The 26,142-nt window shown below is 45.4% G+C and overlaps 1 protein-coding gene across 5 annotated transcripts in view; it reads right to left on the reverse strand.

Annotated features, from left to right (window-relative positions):
- The window catches only part of SYNE2 (spectrin repeat containing nuclear envelope protein 2), a 373,624-nt gene that overhangs the window by 276,140 nt on the left and 71,342 nt on the right, over positions 1-26,142 (reverse strand). For all 5 annotated transcript variants that reach the window (XM_061612375.1, XM_061612372.1, XM_061612374.1 and 2 more), the window contains 10 exons: positions 25,226-25,399; positions 24,064-24,198; positions 21,874-22,029; positions 18,779-18,996; positions 11,361-11,436; positions 8,665-8,780; positions 7,539-7,662; positions 6,361-6,521; positions 2,775-2,922; positions 596-1,182 (listed from right to left, as the gene is read on the reverse strand). In XM_061612375.1, the coding sequence (XP_061468359.1) occupies positions 596-1,182; positions 2,775-2,922; positions 6,361-6,521; positions 7,539-7,662; positions 8,665-8,780; positions 11,361-11,436; positions 18,779-18,996; positions 21,874-22,029; positions 24,064-24,198; positions 25,226-25,399 (1,895 nt within the window). The remainder of the gene's footprint in view (positions 1-595; positions 1,183-2,774; positions 2,923-6,360; positions 6,522-7,538; positions 7,663-8,664; positions 8,781-11,360; positions 11,437-18,778; positions 18,997-21,873; positions 22,030-24,063; positions 24,199-25,225; positions 25,400-26,142) is intronic.

The following is a 26,142-nucleotide window of genomic DNA, read 5'->3' on the forward strand; positions in this document are numbered from 1 at the left end:
CAAATGGGATTCCTTTGCTGATTCATTGTTTTGGTGGACTCAGGATTTATCACCTGTGCTGTTGGATATTTGAGGCACTGATTAGCGCTGCTTTCATGCCACTGTCTGATATACAGCATCCAGATGTGCCATGCACTCCTCTACTTCCATGTAGCAGCTTACTGAGGACTCAAGTTTGCTCATGCATGGCAGCTCTTAACATCATCCACATAACATTGTCCTGATCATGATTTGAATTTGGTCGATTTCCGATTTCCGTGTTTGTTTGCTTTTAACTTACCAGGTTTTCAGCAGAACAGGTAACTTGGGATTAAATGGGAAAATAATACACCATGGCATTTTGAAGAGGGCGACATCATGTGAATGTTGCACAAAACGTGCATGTGTGAGCAGCAATCAAGTGCACACTCACAATAATTGTTGTAAACCCCCCAGAGAGCTTCGGCTATGGGGCAGTGTACAAATGTAATAAATAAATATAAATAAATAAATAAAGTGCCATGTGAAAGCATTCTTAGTCTTCCACCAACCTGCCAGGCAACTGACTCCCACCTGCCCACCCCACGAAAGTGGGGGAAAAGAGAAGCTTGCTCACCTTTGCTGAATTGCAGGAATTGTTGGCTCCCTCAAGCCTATTTTGCTGATCTTATCATGTACATCTTGAATATTTTTAAACAGCTCGCTGTTCTTCAAGACAAATTCTTCCCGCGCTTCCCTGTTCTGGTCAACATCTCGTTCCCCCGCAGGGGCAACAGCAGGGATTTCCTTGACAGGTAAAGCAGCAACGAGATCTTCGCAACTTATCTTTTTACCACTTTCCGCATCTTCCAAGCAAACACTGACTCGCCTTAACCTCTCATCAAGAGATTTAGCCTCTCTTTTCATCAGAGAAACCTCCTGTGGGGCAACTTCCTCGGTCAATTTTGGAGTACAACTCAGAGGTGCAGAGGCATCCACAGACCGTTTCACACGTGTCAGGAAAGCCAGGAAAGTTTCAAGGTCACGCAGGATCGTTTCCAAGGCCTGCATCTTACAACCCAGTTCTTCCAATCGCACTTTGTATTTACTAATGACTGCATTTATTTCTTCCCATTCTGTTGGGTCAACCTTTGCTCCTTCAGGGCCATGTTGCTCTAGCAAGCAGCACCGTTCGATACAATTTGCTATAGATGTCCCCATTTTCTGAAAGACAGGAGACAACCGTGGAAAGAAAACTTGTGCCTCACAAGCAGTACTTATCATTGAGCCCATCACACCTGTAAAATCTAGGGAGTGAGGGATGAGCCCCGTAGCTCAGTGGGACAGCACATGTCTTGCATTCCCTGAAGATCCCTTGGAGGTTAAGCTTCCGGGCCTCTCCTGCTAAAAGAATTGGGTAGGAGGTGAGTCCTCTCTCTGCCTGAACCCTTGGAGAGCCGTTGTTATAGCAAACAATTCTGGGCCAAGTGGGTAAATGGTTGACTCAGCATAAAACAGCATTTTCTACTACATTCTCAGTTAGCCACGGAGAAGCAGATGATACTGGGTTGCATTTAGCATTAGTTCTATTCAGAGTAGACCCAAAGAAATTAATGGACATGACTATCTTCAGTCCACCAGTTTGAATGGGTCTGCTCTGAGTAAAAAAAACAAAAAACTCTCAATTGGATATAACTCACTAGTCTGATCCAGTCTTAGTTCAGTGTCAGGCGAATTTGACCCTGAAGTCCAAAACAGATCAATTAGGTTTGCCAGACCTGTGGCTCACAGGGGAAGTTGTAGAGCTAGAAATCTCTCCAAGGTCTCAGGCGCAGAGAGGTCATTCCCATCATCTCTTACTTGACCTTCCACACTGTTGGGATAAACAAGCTTGCATGCATCCCCTTTGATAGGGAGATGTCCCTTCTAGCTAGAATTTGGAGACATCTCTATGCTTGTTCACCATGTTGTAACTTTCTTAAAGGGTGAAATTATTTACTTCTCTTCCTCTTTCTTTGTTAAGGGGATATTGACCTCTTGAGCATAATTCTCCATTGAGCTTTAGGAGTGAGAAGCACTTCAGATGCTTCTCTTCCAAGATGATCCTTACAATGGACTTCTATTTTTTCTATCTAAGCTAGAGCCTATGTTTCCTGAACATATGAAAGGTCATGAGTAAACATTCTTTATTCTTCTTACCTAAGAAGACTGTCTCTCTTGTTTATTTAACTAGTGTGCATAAGAGGACGGTGGGACTGGTTATTCTCAGTTCCGCTGTTGTGTATATACTTTGCTAAGAAATAGGACTACAAACTGTTCCTATTTCATTTAAACCAAACACACACTAGGGGTAGGAACCCTTTTTCAGCCTAAGGGCCACATTCCCTTCTAAGCAGCCTTCCGAGAGCCACATGCCAGAGGTGGGCAGAGCCAGAGGCAAAAGCAGGTGGAGCAATGAATGTGAATGTCACCCTTGTACGGTAGGCTACTTTCTACATATGCTCGCACACCCCTCCCTGTATCTGCCATCTAGGGAAGCAAGCGGTGTTCAAGGTGTTCATTCCAGCCAGGCAAAACCACACAGAGTGGAAGGCAGGGCTGGTGAAGGGTGTAGTTTAGGGAGAATCCCATGGCTAGATCGAGGCAAAAGGAAGAAAAGTGCTCCTTCAGGAATCCTGGTCCAAAACTGTTTAGGGCTCGATAGGCCTTTGCAGATAAGAAGCAATGGCCAGGGTTTACAAGCCCACTTCTGCACCCCATGTGGGAGCTCTTTGTAAGCCACTCTGAGATACGGAGGAAGCATAATAAGCACAAACCTTCACTTTCTTGAACGGAAGGCTAGTATTAGTTAGCATGCTGAAGGGTATGTCTCTTTTGCGGAGCTCTTCATCCGAGTCGCACAACTGAACCCATTCTTTTTCTATTGGCGATAAAAGTGCCAAAACAGCCGTTAAAGATTCCATCCTACAAAGCAAGAGGAGAAATTGGAACAGGAGATGCATGAGGAAATGGGTCATAGCGCAGCGGCAGAACATCTGCTTCAGTCCCTGGCATTCCCCTGGCTGGGAAAGACGCTCTATTTGAAAGCCTGGAGAGCTGATGCCAGTCAGTGCAGACACTGCTGAGCTAGATGGACAAATGATCTGAGCTGGTGTAAGCCAGCTTCCTACGTTCCTTCCTAAATGTCTCCTCATGCAATATAAATAACTAGGGCTGTCTGTATCACACAATCCTTTGACACAATTGCATCAACACAGAATTTGGTATTGCGCATGCAATTCGGCAAGCTGTGAACTTCAGATTTCGATACCATTAGCGTAGTGGCAAATTCAGAAGTGAAGAGTCCCTTCATGTTAGTCACAGCCAACCCTCCCCACACACACATTTTTTTTGCTGTGTGGTTGAGAATGAGATCCTTATTAATGCCTTCTCCCACAATAACAGACATCCCTGGGAGCCAATAAGTATAAAAGAGCAGTGTTAGCTACTGAGAAGAGTCCTCTCAGTGACTAACTCACCTCCTTTCACTCTGATTGGCTCCAATCTGCAGGAAAGGACAAGGAAACATGTTACAAGGCTCTTATCAGTGTCCACACTCCCCTTTCATGCTGATTAGCTCGTAGGATGATGGAGACATAGGGATCCTGCTGGGACCCCTGCTCCCAAAAAAGTAAGGGGTCTAATACCCCCCAAGAGCCCGGACGGCTACACCCCTGTTCGATACCCACTACCCATTCCAGTCAGTCTCTAGTCCCTATGAATGTGGTGCTTTAAAACAACAGAATGGCCCTTTGGGAGGAATCACAGAAGCTTGGATAAGGAAGCTAAATATGATTTATTTATTTTTAGCTGTCACAGTGGGGGACTAGCATAGTCTGCATACATCATTGCCCTCTGTCATAACTTGCAGAAGGAGAATTTACACAAAGTAAGCACACAGCTGTAGGAGAAGGGCCATAACTCAGCCACATGCAGGAGGCCCCGGGTTCAAATCTTGGCCTCTCCAGTTAAAATAGCAAGTGAGAGGAAAGACCTATGCCAGAGATTCCTATGGACATGAGCCCTGCTGGATCAGGCCAAGGGCCCATCTACTCCAGCGTTCTGTCTGCACAAAATATCTTTAGGAACCCAACCAGCAGGACGTGAGCGCAGTAGCACTCTCCGGCTCAGGTGTCCCAGCAAGTGGTATTCAGAGGCACGCTATCTCCGAGGAAAGAGGCAGCGATGCCCACCAGCTTGAATGGCATTAAAAGAGGACAAATCCATGGAGGATAAGGCTCTCGGTGCCTACTAGCCACAATGATTGTGTTCTGCCTCCACTGTCAGAGGCCAGAAGCCTCTGAATACCAGTGCTGGGAATCCCAAGCGGGGGGGAGAGTTGCTCTTGCACTCAGGTCCTGCTCTCGGGCTTCCCGCAGGCACCTGGTTGGCCACTGTGAGAACAGGATGCTGGACTAGATGGGTCACTACTGGCCTGATCCAACAGGCTCTTCACATGATAGCAGAGACATGGGTATATGCAGGGGAGGGGGAAACTTTATCCCCCTTGGATGAATCGTAATCCCCAGATTCCCAGCTTTCATTTAAGAAAAAAAATAGAGTAAGTTTTCTAGCATCTATTTATTTATTTTATTTATTTATTAAATTTATTAGTCACCCATCTGGCTGGATAACCAGCCACTCTGGTTTGTAGAATCTGAGATCTGAGGCAAAACGCAGAGGGACTATTCTTTTTGTGTGTGTGAAAAACTAGTCTGCTCCTCCCTTTCAGTGTTTAACTTTGCTCCACTCCCTTATCGAAAAATTTCTGTAGATGCCCGTGACTGGAGGCAGTGTATAGCCATCATGACAGCCTTCATGACAGTGTTGCTAGCTTTTTCCTCCATGAATTTGTCTAATCCTCTTTTAAAGCTATCCAAGTTGCCAGCTGTCAGTACATCTGGAAGTCAGAGCAGACCAGAAGCAGCTAACTTGTGGTTCCCCAAGTCGTTGCTGGACTCCATCATCCCTGGCCGTTGGCTGGAACTTCTGGAAGGCCTCAGGTTAGCCACCCTTGGAACAAATAACTGCCTGACTCAACGCAACACATCTCACACATTCAATTTGCCTACTGTGTACACAACAGAACTCAGCCTTTTTATGTGTATGATCTCAGATGCCTCGGAGCCTTGAAAACGCCTACAGATCTTACTAGAAACCAGGTATTTTAGCATGTGTTTTTAAATTATTTTGATAAAAATGTGTTTTTAAATTTGTATATTTGCTTTTAATGCTTTTAATTGTTGTAAACCGCCCAGAGAGCTTCGGCTATGGGGCGGTATACAAATGAAATAAATAAATAAATAAAATGAAAGCTTTTAAAAAAAGTTTTTAAAGATTGTTTGTTTTAACGTATTTTAAAGTCTGTTTTTATGATGTTTTAAGATGCTTTTATTTGCCGCCCGGGGCTCTTGCTGGGAGGAAAGTCGAGATATCAATCAATCAACCAATCAAGATGGTGAGAGCTAGGGTGATTTGTGCTCTCTCTCACTGGAGCAAGCAGGAGTCTTGCTTTGGCCTCCCCAGCCTCAGTCCACAAGGGGTATGATCTGTCCCAGCCTTTCCCAACCAGTGTGCCTCCAGATGTTGTTGGACCACAACTCCCATCAGCCTCAGCCATTGGCTATGCTGGCTGAGGCTGATGGGAGTTGTGGTCCAACAACATCTGGAGGCACACTGGTTGGGAAAGGCTGATCTATCCCCTCTTTTCCACATGGGCACAGCTGCATACGCAGAAGGGGATTAGCCCAGGACTCAAGTGAGCCATCTTCTTTCCCTCCCCACCAGCAGCTAACCCTCAGCTAGCAAAAGTATGCCACAGTGCACCATCAACTGTATCACTGACAGGCCAAGGCTAGCCAGCACAGTGCCCTTCGGATGTTTCTGGAGTGCAACTCGCATTTTACTGGCCATGCTAGCTAGGGCTGATGGGAACTAGAGTCCTTCAGGACTGCCCTGTTCCTTATGCTTCGCTTGGATCACTGAGGTCATTTGATGAGGCGCTTTTGGTGGTCCCCCAGACCCCTGAGGTCCAGTCGGCCAAGCCTTTAGTGTGGCTGGCGTTGCCCTTAGGAGCTTCTTTTCAATAGAGGTTCCACAGGAGTTATCCCTGCTCTCTTTTAGACATCTTCTGAAAACCCTATTTTTCAGACAGAACTTTCAAATCTGAGACTCTTTTCCCAATCAGCTTTTACTGATGTGTGACATTTTTACTGTAGTATTGTGTTTTTAGATTGCATAACAAATTGCAGTTTCATGTATAAAATTTGGTCTATAAACATTTAAATAAACAAACATCTGGAGGGCAACATGTTGGCTAACCCGATAGTCCAACTCCTCCCAGTTTATATGTGAAGGTTGTACCTTTTCTTTAAATCATTCTGGAGTTTGTTCCACTCTCTGAGCAGTTCTTCCCGAGACTTTTCACAGATGGCGGGTTTTTCCATTTCGCCAGAAAGCTTTTCTAACTGAAAAGCTGTAGTTTCAAACTGTTTCCAAGAAGAATTAACTTTACTCTCTAAGGCCTAAAACAAGAGGTTTAAATGTTAACAATAAAAATAACAAGAGGTACTAATGTTAACAAATGTAAATGTCACAAGAGGTGTCAATGCTAATGATATGTTGTTGCTCAGACACAACATCCACAAACATAGATATGAACAGCAAAGATGTTGTAATGTTTTATTAAGACTTCAGAAAGTGATAATCTCCAGATATGAACCTACCCAAAACCTTAGATCTTCCTCCAAGTCCCTTCTCCAAGTCCCCCCTCTGAGAGGGGCTTGGAGGGTGGTGACACCGGAAAGGGCCTTTTTAGTTTTGGCTCCCCATCTGTGGAATGTGCTCCCCAGTGAGGTCTTCCTGGCGCCTTCATTGACATCTTTTCAGCGCCAGGTAAAGACTCATCTTTTTTCCCAGGGATTTGATAGACTGAGATGATGTTGTTTATATTAAGTGTGCTGCCAAAGCTTTCTGTTGCTATATGGGGGGCAGGGGTTGTTTCATTATTTTGTTTTTATGGTATGGCATATTTACTTTTGTTTTTAACAATGTTGCAAGTCACTTGGAGACATTTGGGTAAGTAACTAATAAACCAAATCATCATCATCATAACATTTAAGAAGAGCCTGCTGAATCATGCCAGTGGCCCATCTAGTTCAGTACAAGAGCACTCTCTCCTCTTGTGGTTTCCAGCAATTGGTATTTGGAAGCATCTTGCCTCAGCCTAGGGAGGCAGAGTAGCACCATCATGGCTGGTAGGCACTGATGGCCTTATCTGCCATGAATTCGTCTAATCTCTTTTAAAGCCATCCAAGTTGGTGGCCATCATTGCCTCTTGTGGAGGTGAATTCATTCATTCATTCATTCATTCATTCGATTTTGATTTATATTCCACCCTTCCTCCCAGCAGGAACCCATAGTTTAATTAGGTGCCGTGTAAAGAAGTAATCCCACTATGTGAGATCTGATTAAAGCCTATGCATGGCCTCTGGTTCAACTGATATCATCCCCAAACAACATGGCAAGATTTGGATATTTACCTCCAGCTCATGCAGCTTATTCTGAAGGCAGGAAATATCTTTCACATCATCGGTAAAAGCAGGTGCTACTTTCTCTCTGATGGTGTTTAAATGAAGCTTTAGATTATGCCGCTCTGTGTCATAGCTTTGGAAAAAAGGAATTATTATTATTATTGCTATTGCTAACAAATATTTATATCCCACCTTTCATCTGTGCGAATATCAGAGCAGGGTACAACATATACAGTGAACAAAATCATACAATACTCAACAATGAAATCATAAAAATAGCTCAGCAAACAACAGAAGCAACTGAAACCACAGAGCAAACTAAAACACCAGCTAACCAACACATAGGGCATGCTGGCTGGGGTTGATGGGAGATATCTGGAGGGCATCATGTAGGCTACCCCTAGACTAGGCTGTCCACCTCTCTTTCCTGGGCAAAATAAGCTGACCACAATATGTCAGGCACAGGAAGAATGCACTCGAGGTAACACTTAATTACACTAGTTACAAAAGACAAACAGGGAAGGGCTACAGCTCAGTGGTCAAGCATCTGCCTCGCATACAGAAAGTCCCAGGTTCAATCCCCGGCATCTCCAGGTAGGGCTGGGAGAGACCCCTGCCTGACACTCTGGAGAGCCACTGCCAGTCAGTGTAGGCAATACTGACCTAGATGAACCAACGGTCTCGCGCGGTATAAGGCAGCTTCCTATCTTCCTAAAACATAAGCCAGCAAGGAAATACAAATACAGGCATACCCCGCTTTAACATTCACAATGGGACCGGAGAGTATACTTTAAATGAAAATAAACTTAAAGTGAAGCAATTATTTTCATTTGTACTGCAAGCAATCACCACTAGATGGCAGCAGTGTCATGCCGATAAAGTGTACGCTATTGCAAAGCGCGCGAACGTTAAGCGGGGTATGGGGACGTATGGAGCATGTACGTCATAGTGAGGCAACGTTAAGTGAAGCGACGTTAAGCGGGGTATGCCTGTACAGAATCATAGAATAGTAGAGTTGGAAGGGGCCCATAAGGCCATCAATGCAGGAATCCAAATCAAATATGTGGAATTTGCTCTTGGTACTTTTGGTGTATATTTATTTATCGTCACTCCCATGTTCCATATTGGAAGGTACCTCTCTTTTAATGTCTTCAGAGGCAAGTCTCCGTCTCTTCCCAATTCCTCTGCACGTCGTCCTCTGTTTTGAAGTTTCTTTTCTAGTTCCACATTTTTACAAACATCTCCTGGGTTCTGAACAAAATATCAAAGTCAGTTTTAATCCATAACATCAATTTCATTAAAATAATAATAATAATGTATTTTTCCTAAACATGGGGCTGGGGGAGAGCGGAGGGCAGGAGACACCTCACCCATGAGAGTAGGATAGAGGCTTCATTTAAAGTCATAGGGTTGTATCGAAAGGAGCATTACGGAACATGTCCTGTCAGCTCAGGGATTTCCACTTGCACAATGGGAGTTACCCCCCTCCCCCTGTGCAGCACTGAATTTGTTCTAAGGGTTTCCTCAGCCCTCCACACCAGATTTGGGAAGCGTGCGGGGGGAGGAGGTTCTTTTGCGCAAGCAGAAATCCTTGAGCTGATGGGATGCAGTAGTTGGGTACCGCCCGTTACCTCAATAAATGCAAGAGGGTTTTAAATCTGCACAGTAAATTTTTGCCATACTTTTTTTTTGCCACAATTCAGAGCCCCCTACATGCTCCAATGCACGCATGGTGCTCTTGAACATGCAAGTTTCCACATTCATTTTAAGTTCCATATGCACAAGGAAGCTCTTGTACCATCCATCCATCCATCATCCATCATCCATCATCCATCATCCATCATCCATCATCCATCATCCATCCATCCATCCATCCATCCATCCATCCATCCATCCATCCATCCATCCATCCATCCATCCATCCATCCATCCATCCATCCATCCATCCATCCATCCATCCATCCATCCATCCATCCATCCATCCATCCATCCATCCATCCATCCATCCATCCATCCTTGGCAGCCACCATTTTTTTCTGCCCAGAATGCCTTGGAGTGGCACTGCATCATTTGTGGCAAAAAGGGAAAATAAAAAGGTTGCCAGCAGCTACTGTGAGGAGTAGCCGTGAAGCTAAATGCTCAATTAAAGAAAAAAGGACAACTGAGCCACCAATGACAAGCCCCGAATTTTGCAAAGTATTTCACTTCCTTGCCAAATCCTCCTCCCCAAAAAGTTCTCATTTGAGAACTGTCAGTTCAGCTATACTCATAATATATGCACGTATAAGAGTATTATGTAGCAGGATAGGGACTGGGAACCGCCAGCCCTCCATATGTTGTTGGACTGCAACTGCCATCATCCCTTATCATTGGCCATGTTGAGTCCAGCAACATCTGGAGGGCTACAGGTTCCCCATTGCTGCAGTAGACTAAAGGACAGTTAAGAAATACGTCAAAGAAATACAGACATGTAAACCAGAGAGCAGGACTCAAACCAACTAGTGGAAATTGCAGGGAAGCAGATTTCAGCTAAACATTAGGAGAAATTTCCTAACAGTGAGTGGTATGCCACAGTGGAACAGACTGCCTTGGGAGATGATGGGCTCCCTACACCAGAAGTATTTAAACAGAGGCTGGATGGTCGTCTGTCAGGGGAAGGTTTAGTCCCTATCACTAATGACTTTGAGGAGGAAACTTCAGCTGGTGCAGAATGCTGCGGCCAGAGTTCTTACTGGGACAAAAAAATTTGATCATATAACACCTGTCCTGGCCCAGCTGCACTGGCTACCAATATGTTTCCGGGCCAGATTCAAAGTGTTGGTTCTTACCTATAAAGCCCTTAACGGCATCGGACCACAATACCTGGCGGAACGCCTCTCCCGCTATGTACCTACCCGGTTGCTGCGCTCGACGTCGAAGGCCCTTCTCCGTGTCCCAACGCATAGGGAGGCAGGGAGAATGATAACTAGAGCTAGGGCCTTCTCAGTGGTGGCCCCCGAACTATGGAACGCCCTCCCTGATGAGATACGCCTGGCGCCTTCTTTGTTATCTTTTCGGCGCCAGGTAAAGACCTACCTCTTTGCCCAGGCATTTTAAAAATTTAAAAATTTGAATTTAAAATTGAAAATTTTTAATTATGTTTTATTGTGTATTGTATTTACATTGTGTTTAATATATTTACTTGTATTTTAACCTGTTTTATTATGCTGTACACCGCCCTGGGAGCTTATTGCTATAGGGCGGTCTAAAAATGTAATAAAATAAATAAATAAATAAATAAATTTGAAAATATTCCTATTTATCCAGGCATTTGATGGCTGAAAGGGGTCATTCCTGGCAACCCGGCGATCACTGGATGAAAGAATGTTTTAAACTGTAACTGTGTTTTAGAATGTTTTTAACTATAATTATGTTTTAGAATGCTTTTAACTGTTTTTAGAATGCATTGCTTTTTGTTGTTTGTCCTGGGCTTTTTCAGGAGGAAAGGAGGGATATAATATTTGCTTAATCCAATAATTAAATAAAAGTTAGTATTTATTTATTTATTTAATTAATTAGTATCCCACCCTTCTTCCCGGCAGGAGCCCAGGGCAGCAAACAAAGCACTAAAACAGTTTAAAACATCATAAAAACAGATCTTAAAATACATTAAAACAAAACAGCATTAAAAACATTAAAAAAAAAACAACCTTAAAAAAGGGTTAAAAAATATTATTAAAAAACATAGTAGTTCCATCCTGCCTCATCGATCCTACTCTATGGCTCTATGCAAGCAGTGACACATGGGAAGCACCCCTAAGAAAGCCCCACAAGCATATCCAAAAGTCTTACCCTTTCAGTTGAAAACCCATCACCAGGAGTCAGAGAAGACGGCTTCTCTCCATTGGCAGAAGCAAGGGCAAAACCTCTGGATTTTAAAAGGAAAGAACATCAGCTTAGTACAATGCAAAAAACACTGAAATTGCTTTATTTAGTTAGTTATTAGTTTTATTTCTAAACAGTTCTTTAGCGGTTGCGATCCCAGTGTGGTTTATAGTCCAAACATCACTACATCATTGTCTAAACGGCAGAAGATTTTAACATAAAAACAAAAGAACATAGGAAGAGCCCTGATGGATCAGGTCAGTGGCCCAACTCGTCCAGCATTCTGTTCTCACAGTGGCCAGCCAGATGCCCCAATGGGAAGCCAAGGAAAGAACAAAAGCAGGACCTGAGTGAAAGAACTGCTAATTGTGCAAAAAATAAAATATTTCCTATATTATGGTCCACAGCATTACCACTGAGAATGCAGTGCAAAGGTTCCCAAACTTCAGGTAGCCAAGGTATAACTGTAGCTGTGTGAGGCGAACAGGGGCCTCCTAACTACTCACAGCACCCTTCACAAACTACACTTCCCAGGATTCTTTGGGGGAGGCCATAACTGTTTAAAGTGGAATAACAGAGGAATAAATGCATAGTGTGAATGTGGCCTACATACGTAGATCAGGGATCACTCTACACACATCTGTCCCCAGCTCATGGACAGTAGGAGCTGTGGGTGGCAAGGATGCTATGGAAGGGATGAGGTCCCTCTCTCTCTCCCCTTCCACATGATTCTTAGGCTGGCATCCAGTACATGGTCTAAGGTTGTGTTCAAGGCAGGTCAGTTGTTGCAGGGCCAGGGATGGCTCCAAACAAGCAGCTTGCTCTGACAAAGGCTGAGAGCAGACTGGGCTTTTTTAGGCTCCTGCTCTTAGCCTGCCTCTCTCAGGTTCCACCCCCTTCTGGCTAACTCTAGATTCTTAGGCTCCACGAGCTAGAGGGAGCCCCAGCTGACGAAGCGTCCAGGCCCCAGCTGACGAAGCGTCCAGGCCCCAGCTGACGAAGCGTCCAGGCCCCAGCTGACGAAGCGTCCAGGCCCCAGCTGACGAAGCGTCCAGGCCCCAGCTGACGAAGCGTCCAGGCCCCAGCTGACGAAGCGTCCAGGCCCCAGCTGACGAAGCGTCCAGGCCCCAGCTGACGAAGCGTCCAGGCCCCAGCTGACGAAGCGTCCAGGCCCCAGCTGACGAAGCGTCCAGGCCCCAGCTGACGAAGCGTCCAGGCCCCAGCTGACGAAGCGTTAAGGCGAGTTAAGCAGCAGAGCGAAAAGAGGGTAAGTAGCTCCCATTTATTCCATTATTGAATTGAATTAAAACAGCTCAGAGAAATAAGCAATAAGGGCAGCCTAAGGTCACCCTGAGCTAGGAGCCAAATCCTGAAAGAACCTATATCTTAGGAGACAGATCCTAGGAGAAGGAAGCCCATAGAAAGCTAGTGTTCAACACCACCCTAGCAGGAAAGCTTCAGGGGACACTGTAAACAAGGCTAAATTCCAGTCGGAGAGAAGGGGAAAAAGGAAACTCCACCAATACATACAGGGAGAGAGTCAGCTCAGTCCTTGCCAAAAAGGGCAGCTTCAGCCTTCCTGAAACACAACCACAAGCTCTGTTTCCCTAGGTTAAAGAAAGGTCAGGCTGTTCTAGGTGGGAAAACAACAAACACAAAAGACTTGCCTGGAAGTTGCAGCCCCTTGCTGAGATTAAAAGCAGCCAAAAGCTTAAACAGCCCCGCCCCTCGCTCAGGAAGGAAGCCTGCCTTCCTGCCTTCAAAAGAAGGAAGCCTGAAATAATACTAAAGAGTTAAGCCCCAGCTGATAGTTGAGCCATCAGCCTCAAGTAACACATCATTGGCTGGCAGCAGTAGCTGGGAGGAACCAGCCACACATATAAAGTCAGAGGACCTAGCGATGGAGCCTGCTCCACGAGCTAGAGGGAGCCCCAGCTGACAAAGCGTCAAGGCGAGTTCAGCAGCAGAGCGAGTTCGGCAGCAGGGCGAGGAGGCCAGGGCCCCCTACTCTGCCCTTCTGTTCCCTGACCTCAACTAAACCACAGTCTCCAACCTATTGACGTAATAAACCTTAAACAAAACTATGCAGGTAAGAAGCCAGCAGGCGTGTGGGGGCTTTCCAGTGTTTTGCACCGCCTGCAGCATGTACGACTATCTGCCTGTTGGACAGAAGTCGTGGGTGTGCTCTCGGTGCAATGAGCTCCTGGCTCTCCGGGAACGACTTCATTTCCTTGAGGCCAAGGTGGCAGACCTGGAAAAGCGGAGAGAGGCAGAGAGGTGCGTGGAGGAGGCCTTCAGGGACGTTATAGCTGTGTCCCACTCCAGCAATGATAACTCTCCTGCTATCATGGAAAACGATGGTCTCGGGGAAGGAGAGCATCCAGCTGAGGAAGAGGGAAACGATCCCTTAGAAGGGACCCATTCCTTGGGGGATGAGCAGCTATCCTCTCGTGCCGAGGATATATCTCCAGGGGGTGGAGGGATCCTTGTAGTGGGTGATTTGATCATTAGGAACATAGACAGTGGGGTGTGTGATGGGCGTGTAGACCGCAAGGTGTTTTGCCTGCCTGGTGCGAAGGTTGCGGATATCGCCCGTCATTTAGATAGTTTGGTAGACAGTGCAGGGGAGGAGTCAGTGGTCGTGGTGCACGTTGGCACCAACGACATGGGGAAATGCAGCCGTGAGGTCCTGGAAGCAAAATTTAGGTTGCTAGGTAGGATGCTGAAAGCCAGGACCTCCAAGGTGGCTTTCTCTGAAATGCTACCGGTTCCACGCGCAGGACCAGCCAGACAGGCCCAGCTTTGCAGTCTCAATGCGTGGATGAGACGATGGTGTCGGGTGGAAGGGTTTGGATTTGTTAGGCACTGGGGAACATTTTGGGACAAGCCGGGCCTGTACAAAAGGGACGGGGCTCCACTTGAACCAGAATGGAACCAGACTGCTGGCACTTAAAATTAAAAAGGTAGCAGAGCAGCTTTTAGACTGACTGAGGGGGGAAACCTGACAGGAGCTGAGAATGGTCCGGTTCGGAATAAACCTCCCCCCTGGGATAAAAACCAAAGAAATTATGAAATTTTAAAAGGGGTAGGCCTAGAAGTAGGCATTGTGAGAGCAGGGGCACAGGATATAAATTCAGAAGAGCAAAATTACCACAGGCCTAACCACAAGTGCCAAAGACACTTGAAGAGAGACACTGCTTACAAGTGCCTGTACGCTAATGCTAGGAGCCTGCGAACCAAGATGGGAGAACTGGAGTGCTTGGTCTTAGAGGAGAGCATTGATATAGTGAGCATAACGGAGACCTGGTGGAATGGAGAAAAACAGTGGGATACGGTTATCCCTGGATATAAACTATATCGGAAGGACAAGGAAGGACGTATTGGTGGCGGAGTCGCTCTATACGTGAAAGAAGGCATGAATCCAGCAAGCTCGAAACCCCAAAAGAGGCAGACTCCTCCACAGAATTGTTGTGGGTGGTGATACCATGCCCCAGGAGGGACTTAATACTGGGAACGATCTATCGTCCCCCTGATCAAAATGCTCAGGGAGACCTTGAGATGAGATATGAAATTGAGGAAGCATCCAAACTAGGAAATGTGGTAGTAATGGGTGACTTCAACTACCCAGACATAGACTGGCCGCATATGTGTTCCAGTCATGACAAAGAAGCAAAGTTTCTAGATATTCTAAATGACTATTCCCTAGACCAGTTGGTCATGGAACCGACCAGAGGGACGGCAACCCTGGACTTAATCCTCAGTGGGGACCGGGACCTGGTGCGAGATGTAAGTGTTGTTGAACCGATTGGGAGCAGTGACCACAGTGCTATTAAATTAAACATACATGTAAATGGCCAATTGCCAAGAAAATCCAACACGGTCACATTTGACTTCAAAAGAGGAAACGTCACAAAAATGAGGGGATTGGTGAAAAGAAAGCTGAAAAACAAAGTCAAGAGGGTCACATCACTTGAAAATGCTTGGAAGTTGTTTAAAAACACTATATTAGAAGCTCAACTGGAGTGCATACCGCAGATCAGAAAAGGTACCGCCAGGGCCAAGAAGATGCCAGCATGGTTAACGAGCAAAGTCAAGGAAGCTCTTAGAGGCAAAAAGTCTTCCTTCAGAAAATGGAAGTCTTGTCCGAATGAAGAAAATAAAAAAGAACACAAACTCTGGCAAAAGAAATGCAAGAAAACAATAAGGGATGCTAAAAAAGAATTTGAGGAGCACATTGCTAAGAACATAAAAACCAACAACAACAAAATCTATAAATACATTCAAAGCAGGAGACCATCTAGGGAGGCGATTGGACCCTTAGATGATAAGGGAGTCAAAGGTGTACTAAAGAACGATAAGGAGATTGCAGAGAAGCTAAATGAATTCTTTGCATCTGTCTTCACAGTGGAAGATATAGGGCAGATCCCTGAACCTGAACTAACATTTGCGGGAAGGGATTCTGAGGAACTGAGACAAATAGTGGTAACGAGAGAGGAAGTTCTAAGCTTAATGGACAATATAAAAACTGACAAATCACCGGGCCCGGATGGCATCCACCCGAGAGTTCTCAAAGAACTCAAAGGTGAAATTGCTGATCTGCTAACTAAAATATGTAACTTGTCCCTCGGGTCCTCCTCCATGCCTGAGGACTGGAAAGTGGCAAATGTAACGCCAATCTTCAAAGAGGGATCCAGAGGGGATCCCGGAAATTACAGGCCAGTTAGCTTAACTTCTGTCCCTGGAAAACTGGTAGAAAGTATGATTAAAGCTAGATTAACTAAGCACATAGAAGAACAAGCCTTGCTGAAGCAGAGCCAGCATGGCTTCCGCAAGGGAAAGTCCTGTCTCAGTAACCTATTAGAATTCTTTGAGAGTGTCAACAAGCATATAGATAGAGGTGATCCAGTGGACATAGTGTACTTAGACTTTCAAAAAGCGTTTGACAAGGTACCTCACAAAAGACTTCTGAGGAAGCTTAGCAGTCATGGAATAAGAGGAGAGGTCCTCTTGTGGATAAGGAATTGGTTAAGAAGCAGAAAGCAGAGAGTAGGGATAAATGGACAGTTCTCCCAATGGAGGGCTGTAGAAAGTGGAGTCCCTCAAGGATCGGTATTGGGACCTGTACTTTTCAACTTGTTCATTAATGACCTAGAATTAGGAGTGAGCAGTGAAGTGGCCAAGTTTGCTGACGACATTAAATTGTTCAGGGTTGTTAAAACAAAAAGGGATTGTGAAGAGCTCCAAAAAGACCTCTCCAAACTGAGTGAATGGGCAGAAAAATGGCAAATGCAATTCAATATAAACAAGTGTAAAATTATGCATATTGGAGCAAAAAATCTGAATTTCACATATACGCTCATGGGGTCTGAACTGGCGGTGACCGACCAGGAGAGAGACCTCGGGGTTGTAGTGGACAGCACGATGAAAATGTCGACCCAGTGTGCGGCAGCTGTGAAAAAGGCAAATTCCATGCTAGCGATAATTAGGAAAGGTATTGAAAATAAAACAGCCGATATCATAATGCCGTTGTATAAATCTATGGTGCGGCCACATTTGGAATACTGTGTACAGTTCTGGTCGCCTCATCTCAAAAAGGATATTATAGAGTTGGAAAAGGTTCAGAAGAGGGCAACCAGAATGATCAAGGGGATGGAGCGACTCCCTTACGAGGAAAGGTTGCAGCATTTGGGGCTTTTTAGTTTAGAGAAAAGGCGGGTCAGAGGAGACATGATAGAAGTGTATAAAATTATGCATGGCATTGAGAAAGTGGATAGAGAAAAGTTCTTCTCCCTCTCTCATAATACTAGAACTCGTGGACATTCAAAGAAGCTGAATGTTGGAAGATTCAGGACAGACAAAAGGAAGTACTTCTTTACTCAGCGCATAGTTAAATTATGGAATTTGCTCCCACAAGATGCAGTAATGGCCACCAGCTTGGATGGCTTTAAAAGAAGATTAGACAAATTGACGGAGGTCAGGGCTATCAATGGCTACTAGCTGTGATGGCTGTGCTGTGCCACCCTAGTCAGAGGCAGCATGCTTCTGAAAACCAGTTGCCGGAAGCCTCAGGAGGGGAGAGTGTTCTTGCACTTGGGTCCTGCTTGCGGGCTTCCCCCAGGCACCTGGTTGGCCACTGTGAGAACAGGATGCTGGACTAGATGGGCCACTGGCCTGATCCAGCAGGCTCTTCTTATGTTCTTATGTTCTTAAAGGGCCAACCCTCTGGTCTGAAGACGGGCACTTCTCCTGGCTTCTTCAGCCTCCTGCCTGATACGCTCCCTCCCCCGCTGGACTGGTGAGGTCCTGAGGCACCCATTAGGTTCCTTAGGCTCAGGGGGAAATGCCCATGAGGGTCCAGGCTCTGGTCTTACAGACCCAGGAGGGTCTTCTGGGAGCTCACGTTCCTCAGTCTGAGGCTCAGTTGCTTCTTGAATTTAGGCAGCAGGTGCAGAGCCCTGCACCTGGTCTGGCTCCTTAGCTGGAAAGTGTTGGCAGTGGGGCCAAGAGCAACTCCTGTTTGGGTTCTTTTGTTTGTATTCCAGAAAGAAGATAAGAGTTCGGGTCCTCCAGCTGGCTAGGCTTGCCTCCCTTTACCTGTGCTCTTCTCTACCCAACTTCCTTCTGTTGTAAGCTGATATGCTCAGGGAAGCTGACCTGCCCCTCCTTCCTTTGTCTTCTTCTTCGACTGACTGAGGAAAGAGGAGACATCTTTGTCTGTGCTCTCTCTCCTGAGCCGTGAGGGCAATACCCACGTCTGGGCATTGCGCCTCCAACGTAGCTAGTTAGAACTAGGTATGCCTTCCTATCTACTATGTATTTCTATAAATAAAGTAGCTTTTCTTATTTGACTAAGTCTTAAGTCTCAGTGATCTAAATGCATAGGGAGGCTCGGAGGGTGGTGACAAGAACTAGGGCCTTCTCAGTGGTGGCCCCCAAACTCTGGAACAGTCTCCCCGATGAGGTGCGTATGGCGCCGATGCTGCTGTCTTTTCGGCGCCAGCTTAAGACTTGCCTCTTTTCTATGGCGTTTTAATTTAAATTTAAATTTAAATTTTAAAATTTGTGTAATTGATTTTAGATTGTTTTTCTTTTTACATGTTTTTGTTGTATTTAATATGGGATTTTATGAGGTGTATTTGTATTTTTTGTTGTACACCGCCCAGAGAGCTATGCTAGTCGGCCGGTATAAAAATCTAATAAATAAAATAAATAAAAGCCTGCTTCTAAGGTAAGTACACACACTGGCACACATGCAGCTCAGACCACTGAGTATCTCTGCATATATATACATACATATTTCCATAACAGAAAGTTGGCAAACTTTAACTCCGACTCTTGACTGCTGCCCATGAAACAGTTCCACCGTGTCCACTGACGGCACCTACCCTCTCTTAGGTGAATGGCCATCAGCAGCCCTAGACACCAGCTCATGGTAAAGAGCTGCAGCCCGTCTCTGAAGCTCTTCTTTCTTTTGCTTATATTCTGCAACTGGCGTCTGGCTGTCAGCCTCCTTCTCTTCCTCCCTCATTTTCTGGCTCATGGCTTTCAGTGCTTGCAAGGAAGTGTCAAGCTCGCCCAGGCTACCTTGCTGAGAAAATATTGCCTAAATGGAGAGAGGAATACAAAGAATTCATGAAATGATTACTCACTGGGTTTTTTTTAATTGTCTGCTTCCTTTTTGTAAGCATCTCAGTGGAAGCTCCCACAGAAATTCTTAAGCCAAGACAGCCAGTATCCATATGTTTGACTAAGCAGTACAAGGGCTATGGATCTGCTAAAGCGACCACAGAAGAAAAACAGTTTCCTGGCCCATATGCTTTATTTGTTTGATTGATTGATTTATATCCCACCCTTCCTCCCAGCAGGAACCCATGCTTTAGAAGCATGTGGACAATAAGAACATTATTTGTTTGTTTATTGCATTTATATCCCACCTTTTCTCCAAGGAGCTCAAGGTGGTGTACAAGGTTCTCCCCCACCTCATTTAATCCCCGCAACAACCCTGCGAGGTAGGTTAGGCTGAAAGGCAGTGACTGGCCCAAGGTCACCCAGTGGAGCTTCATGGCTGAGTGGGGATTCCAACCCTGGTCTCCCAGCTCCTGGTCCAACATTCTAACCACTACACCACACAGGCTCTCTCTAAGTCCTGAGAAGAGCATTGAGGGATCAAGGCCAAAGGCCTATCCCTCTCACGGTGGCCAGCATCTCACGGTGGCCAGCTAGATGCCTAAAGGAAGCCCCAAAGCAGGGCTTTGGTGAAAGAGCCCACTTGTGATTCCCATCAACTTATACTCAAAGGCATAGTGCCTCCAATAGTGGAAGGAGAATGTATCCGTCATGGCTAGTAGCCCCTGACAGCTTTATCCTCCATAAATTTGTCTAACCCTCTTTTAGAGCCATCCAAGTTGGTGGCCATTACTACATCTTGTGAGAGCACATTGCATCATTTTAACTATGCACTGTGTGAAAAATACTTTCTTTTGCTGTCCTGGATCTTCCAACATTTGGCTTCATTGGATAGCCAGTGAAATGCCTGCTGAAACTTCAGAAGCCAGAGGGTAGCTGAATAAGATGTGCAATGGTCAAGTGGTAGGAGGTATCTACCTTTTTGCCTCACCCCACGACTAGAAGAAACCAGTATAAATTACGCAAAAAAAACCCCCATGAATAATAATTAATATACATGTAGATGTATATAGTATATTAAGAGAATGTATGCAAACTGCTTACTGTGCAAAAGTTACACAAGTCACAGAATTCTACTTTGCTTGGAGAAGTTTTCCCCCCCAGCACAAATACACACAGCGCTGATTACAGCGTTATGATACTTTATAGCTATATCACATTTTCAACCCCTGGCAAGTGTGTCGGGTAACTAACCCTGCCTGAGACCCTGGAGAGCCATTGCCAGTTGGAGTAGACCAGGAACAGGAAACCTTTTGTAGCCCAAGGGCCACAATCCCTTTTGGACAATCTTCTGGGGGCCATATGTCAGTGGTGGGTGGGGCCAGAAGCAAACGTAGGTGGAGCAATGAATGTAAATTTCCCTTTTCGCCTTTAAATGCAAACTGAATCTAATTTCTCCCCTATCCCAAGTGCACGAGACAGCCTTCTCTGCTGTGGCCCCCCGTTTCTTAAATGGCATCCACTCTGCTGCATCTTGCATCATCATTGTATGCTTTTCCACAATTAGTCAAGATGCACTTCTTTACTCAGACCTTTGGCTGAGTGAATCTCTCCCCTCCTCTTGCATTGCTCTGCACTGCTGTTGTGTGCTGCTGTTTCATTTTGCTACTTTGTCATTGGTTGTTTTCCACTTTTGTTTTATGATTTTAATGTAACTTGTTTTATATGTTTCATGTAACTTGTTTCAATGGTGACATTTTTGTAACCCACCCTGGGACCTTTGGGTGAAGGGTGCGCTGTAAGTACAGATTGTTGTTGCTATATGCCTCCAAGTCGATTACGACTTATGGCGACCCTATGAATCAGTGACCTTCAAGAGCATCTGTCATGAGCCACCTTGTTCAGATCTTGTAAGTTCAGGTCTGTGGCTTCCTTTATGGAATCAATCCATCTCTTGTTTGGCCTTCCTCTTTTTCTACTCCCTTCTGTTTTTCCCAGCATTATTGGCTTTTCTAGTGAATTTATTTATTTATTTATTTGTTAGATTTTTATACCGCCCGACTAGCATAGCTCTCTGGGCGGTTTACAGCAAAATACAGATACATACAATAAAAACCCATAATAATACTACAAGAGCACATATAAGAAAATGAAAAGTCTAAAATCAATTATAGCAAATTTAAAACTAAATTAAAATTAAAATTAGATTAAAATGCCTTAGAAAAGAGGAAGGTTTTGACTTGGCGCCGAAAAGATAGCAAAGTCGGCGCCAAGCACACCTCATCGGGGAGACTATTCCACAGTTCAGGGGCCACCACCGAGAAGGCCCTAGTTCTTGTTACCACCCTCCGAGCCTCTCTCTGAGTCGGAACTCGGAGGAGGGTCTTCGATGTAGAACGCAGTGTACGGGCAGGTTCATATCGGGAGAGGCGTTCCAGCAGATATTGTGGTCCCGCGCCGTGTAAGGCTTGTAAGAATCATGGCTTCTCACTATGTGTCCACAGTATGATAACCTCAGTTTCATCATTTTAGCTTCTAGTGATAGTTCTGGTTTAATATGTTCTAACACCCAATTATTTGTCTTTTTCGCAGTCCATGGTATGCACAAAGCTCTTCTATAAAGCTTTTATTCAATGTAACCCATATCTTGAGAAACACAGAGAAGAATATTGGTGTTATTTACTTATTTATATTTTATTTATTTATTAAATTTATATCCCATACTTCCTCCTAAAAGGTGCCCAAGGTGGCAAACAATAAGTGATAAAACAATAAAAACATGGTAAAAACAAACATCTTAGAAACATCTTTAAAACAATTCCAGTGCTGATGCAGACTGGGTTTTATACAGTACCTCATGTTCCTCGATGAGGCCCTTGGTTTTTCCTGCGCGGAGCAATTTCTTTTCTCTATTTATTTGCTTGTTGAGTTTTGAAAAGGCCTTATTCAATTCCCCTCGTTCAATTTCCATTTTTAACTGAACATAGGATACAATTTCACGGCGAACTGCCTGCAGAATGTGGAATGCACGTTAAGGAAGGATGGTAAAAAATGAAACAATTAGGTTAAGGGGGTATCACCAAGGGGAGAGGGGAGGCATGTTCCAAGGAGATCAGAGCAGCTTGTTAGCCTCACACTATCCCTAGAGGGTAGATAAGACTGAGAATACAAGGATATATGCCCTGCGCATATATAGCCAATGCATGGAGGGAAAAGCAAGGCGACATCTACTAGGCACACACACTGACACCCATGCACTGAGTGGAATGACAGCAAGAGGGTGCTATGTGCATACAGAGTATGAGCATATGATCTCCATGCTCCATGGCCCCAGCTCGGTGGCAGAGCATCTGCCTTGCATGCAGAAGGTCCCAGGTTCAATCTCTGGCATTTCCAAGTAGGGCTGAGACAGAAGCCTGTCTGAAATCCTGGAGAGCTGCTGCCAGTCAGTAGAAAGACTCAGTAGAAAGAAGCTTCCTAACTGGCATCAAGAGCCTACAGTCATGCAGCTGTTGGCACAGTGGAACCCTGATCTCCCAGGTCATAGTCCAACAGGGGTGTTAATCCAGTGGCTTCAGGTGCCAGTGTGCCCACCAGAACCTCCTATTGCACCCAGAATACCCCCTCAAAAATCCACAATGTAGGAGGGATTGTTTGCTTTTCCTGCTCAATTCCTTTATGCACCGGCGCAGCCTCTTATACACTGATGTGCCAGGACTGGACACTCCCTCCCTCCCAATTTGAACAGAGGAGAGGTGCAAAGAGCTTCTCGCTGTGAGCAAGTGGCTGATGCAGGTGTCTTTTTCCATTGACTGGGGGCAGGTGCCCACACCTTTTTGTTTTCCTGTCTCTTTCCCTGCTCTTTTAGATGTGGCAGCCATTTTGCATTATGCCACCCACCCCATGGCAGCCCTTTTGTAGCTCAGCACTTTCTCAAAATTCCAAATTTGCCCACTGGCCCCAAAAGAGGTTGATGACCCATGTGCTATATGCACTGAAGGGGTCTTCTGTGAAAACTGCTGATTCGGTGGGTGGGGTTTAACCGGTTCTGGATGGTGTTGCACTTTCCCGAAAAGCTCAAGTTTATAGCTTGCAAGCTGTCCTGGCCTCTGATCTCTTGATGCAAGCTCAGGGTGGCATCAGTGTCTAACAGCCTTTATCACTGTGACCCTATCTAGAGCAAGCAGACATTGCCAGTTATATATGCCCTAATGACATCCAAGCTAGACTACCGTAGTGCACTTTATGTGGGGCTGCCTTTAAAGATGGCTCAGAAGCTTCAGCCGATACAGAATGCAGTTGCCTGGCTGCTCTTGAGGGCCAAACATCAGAGCAGACAATAATTCTGTTCTAGCTGCGCCAGTTGCTGGTGCGTTTCCAAGGTCCAATTTAAAGTTCTAGCAGATACCTTTAAAACCCTAAACAGTTTGAGACCAGGCTATTTGAAGGACTGCCTGCGACTGTATGAACATGCTCGGGCTTTAAGAAGCCGTGTTCGCTAACCTGCCATCATGATCAATCAGACTCGCAGGCACAAAAGACAGAGGCTTTTCAGTGGTGACTCCATCTCTATGGAATCCCCTCCCAAAGGATGTACATCAGTCATTTGTATGATATTGATTGTGGGCTATCTTGAGAGGGCTTCTTGCTGTGTAAGAGGCAGCAGATAACTATACAAACAGTCTATAAAGCAGCTTTCCGCAACCTGATGCCCTCCAGATGTTGTTTGACTCCACCTCCCACTAGCCACAGTCAGCATGGCCAACAATCAAGGAACAATATGAAGTGGAGTCCCCAACATCATCTGGAGGGCACCAGGCCTGGCAAAGCCGGCCTACAGGAACTTTCCCATGGCCATCTAATGATCTTAAGGATTGAACTGAAACTGGAGCCCAGGTCTCCCTGGACCACGCTGCTAACTAGCCACTATATTGTACCACCTCTATCAAAAGGGCCTCCAAATATCACAAAGAGCAAGAAAATATTCTCAAGTGGCTTCTATGTGATTAAAATGCCTCTCGGTCTCCCAGGTACATTTTCTCACCTCCCATCTCTCATGAACATCTTTGCTCTTTTCCTCCACCGCTGCCTTTTCATCAATGGGCGAAATGTCTTTCAATTGTTCCGCTGCTTTCAAAAACTTGTGGAGGATGTTGGTATCCAAGATGCTAAAAGCTTCCTGCAGGAAGAAGCGGGGGGGAGAAATAGCCTAAAATTACAGAATCATCATCAAAACACACAACCGGCCTAAAAATAGATGAATGCCTTCCAACGGGGGTAGCCAATGTGGTGCCCTTCCAGATGTTGCTGGATTCCAGTTTCCATCAGTGTCCTGGCTCCCAGCGACAGATTCAGACTCAGGACTCTTGGCTTGGTCATGGCCAATGGCTTTAATCCACAGTTTTGCACATAACTGTAATGCAGATCAAACTACAGGTCACAGAGCTAAGATCATTTCAAGACGCTACTCTGCATGGCTATACAAGCGAAGACATTGTTGCAATACGTGACACACCCCATGGACCCACCCTTATGAAGGGGGGGCACAGCTACTTGCGTGGGAATCATTTCCCCACTTGGGACCAGGCAAGCAAGTGGACACTTTGGCAGGTGGGTTGACTAACGGACTCTGCCCCTGTGCAGCCTACAGCGCATCCGTGGCGATGGAGATGGAGACAACTTGGCCAGCTCATCTCCTGGCTACAACTCTGTCATCCCCTCCTGTGCTGGAGGTGGGTCAGCAGCAGGAAACAGGCTTGTGGATGGCTTGAGAGCAGGGTGGTGGTGGTCAGGGTGAGGATGGGCCAGTGGCTCAGCCTTCTCCCTGTCACCATGTGACACCTCGGGGAAGGGACTGTCTACTCGCAGCCTACTAGACCCCTCCCCGACATCAGCGATAGATGGACCAATGGTCCATATAAGGCAGCTTCTTCTGTTCCAAGACTTTTGGCTATGTATCTTTAAAAAAATGCATTTTTTATATGCAGGTATTTTAGGTAGGTATTTTAGGATAAAATCCTTTTAGAAATGTGTACATTGACATAACATACTTATTTAAACATGGGATTTTGTACAGATTTTTTTCAATACACACTTTAAGGTGGAAACAGAATAGAACAGATGGGTGAACACCTATGAAAGTGACATGAACTGGAAAGTATCCATCCATCCCTAATCACAAACTATGCAGTAATGGCTGAACTCACTTCTTGTTTTGAAACTGGTCCCTCGGGCCTTGTCTTTTGGCCAAGGAGTTGCATAGCTTTTAAAACAGATGCTTCAAGCTCCTTGTGAGCATCTTCAAAATTTAGCTTAATTTCTTCTTCGGAAAAGGATCCTTCCAGAACTAGTGAACCGGCACCGAGACTGACCGGGAGAATCTAGGAAGGGGAAATGGGGTGAAAACAACAGAAGCAACTGCATGAGAAAAGATAGCATATTTTATTCATATTTTTGAAAATAGAAATGGACTTATGAATAGGGTTTTCATGGTAAGCAGTATTCAGAGGGGATTTACCATTGCCTCCCACTGAGGCTGAGAGGCAGTGACTGGCCCAAGGTCACCCAGTGAGCTTCATGGCTGTGGGGGGATTCGAACCCTGGTCTCCCAGGTCATAGTCCAGCACCTTAACCACTACACCACAATTCATTTTCGAAGAAATTGTCTTTTCCAGTAAGTAAGTTAGGAGAATTGGCTTATTCTCACCATAGACATGGCCCCAAAGATTCTTTTATAGATGTGGTCTCTTGTGAGGGAGGGAGTTAAGGTAGTGGACCTGTTCAAACCCACTTCAAAAATGACGACTGGCTAAAATTTAATTGGGATGTGGGACAGTACCTGGTTTTGCTTTGGAGTAAAAATGTTGGCCCAGTTCAGATGCATGCAGAATTAGCCCAAGGGCTGCATTCCCTTCTGGGCAGCCTTCAGGCCATATGCCAGTTGTGAGCAGGGCCAGAGGCAAAACGTGGGCAGAGCAACAAATATAAATGTTCATTTTGTAAATTAGGCTAATTTCTACACACACTCATGCACCCCTCTCTATCTTACACCCAGACAAACAAGAGGCATTTTCAGAGTTTAAGATTACATCCCATCCAAGCAAAAACACTCAGGGTGCCAAGC

The sequence above is a fragment of the Rhineura floridana genome, chromosome 2 (genome assembly GCF_030035675.1).
Source record: "Rhineura floridana isolate rRhiFlo1 chromosome 2, rRhiFlo1.hap2, whole genome shotgun sequence".
NCBI classification, from domain to species: Eukaryota; Metazoa; Chordata; class Lepidosauria; order Squamata; family Rhineuridae; genus Rhineura; species Rhineura floridana.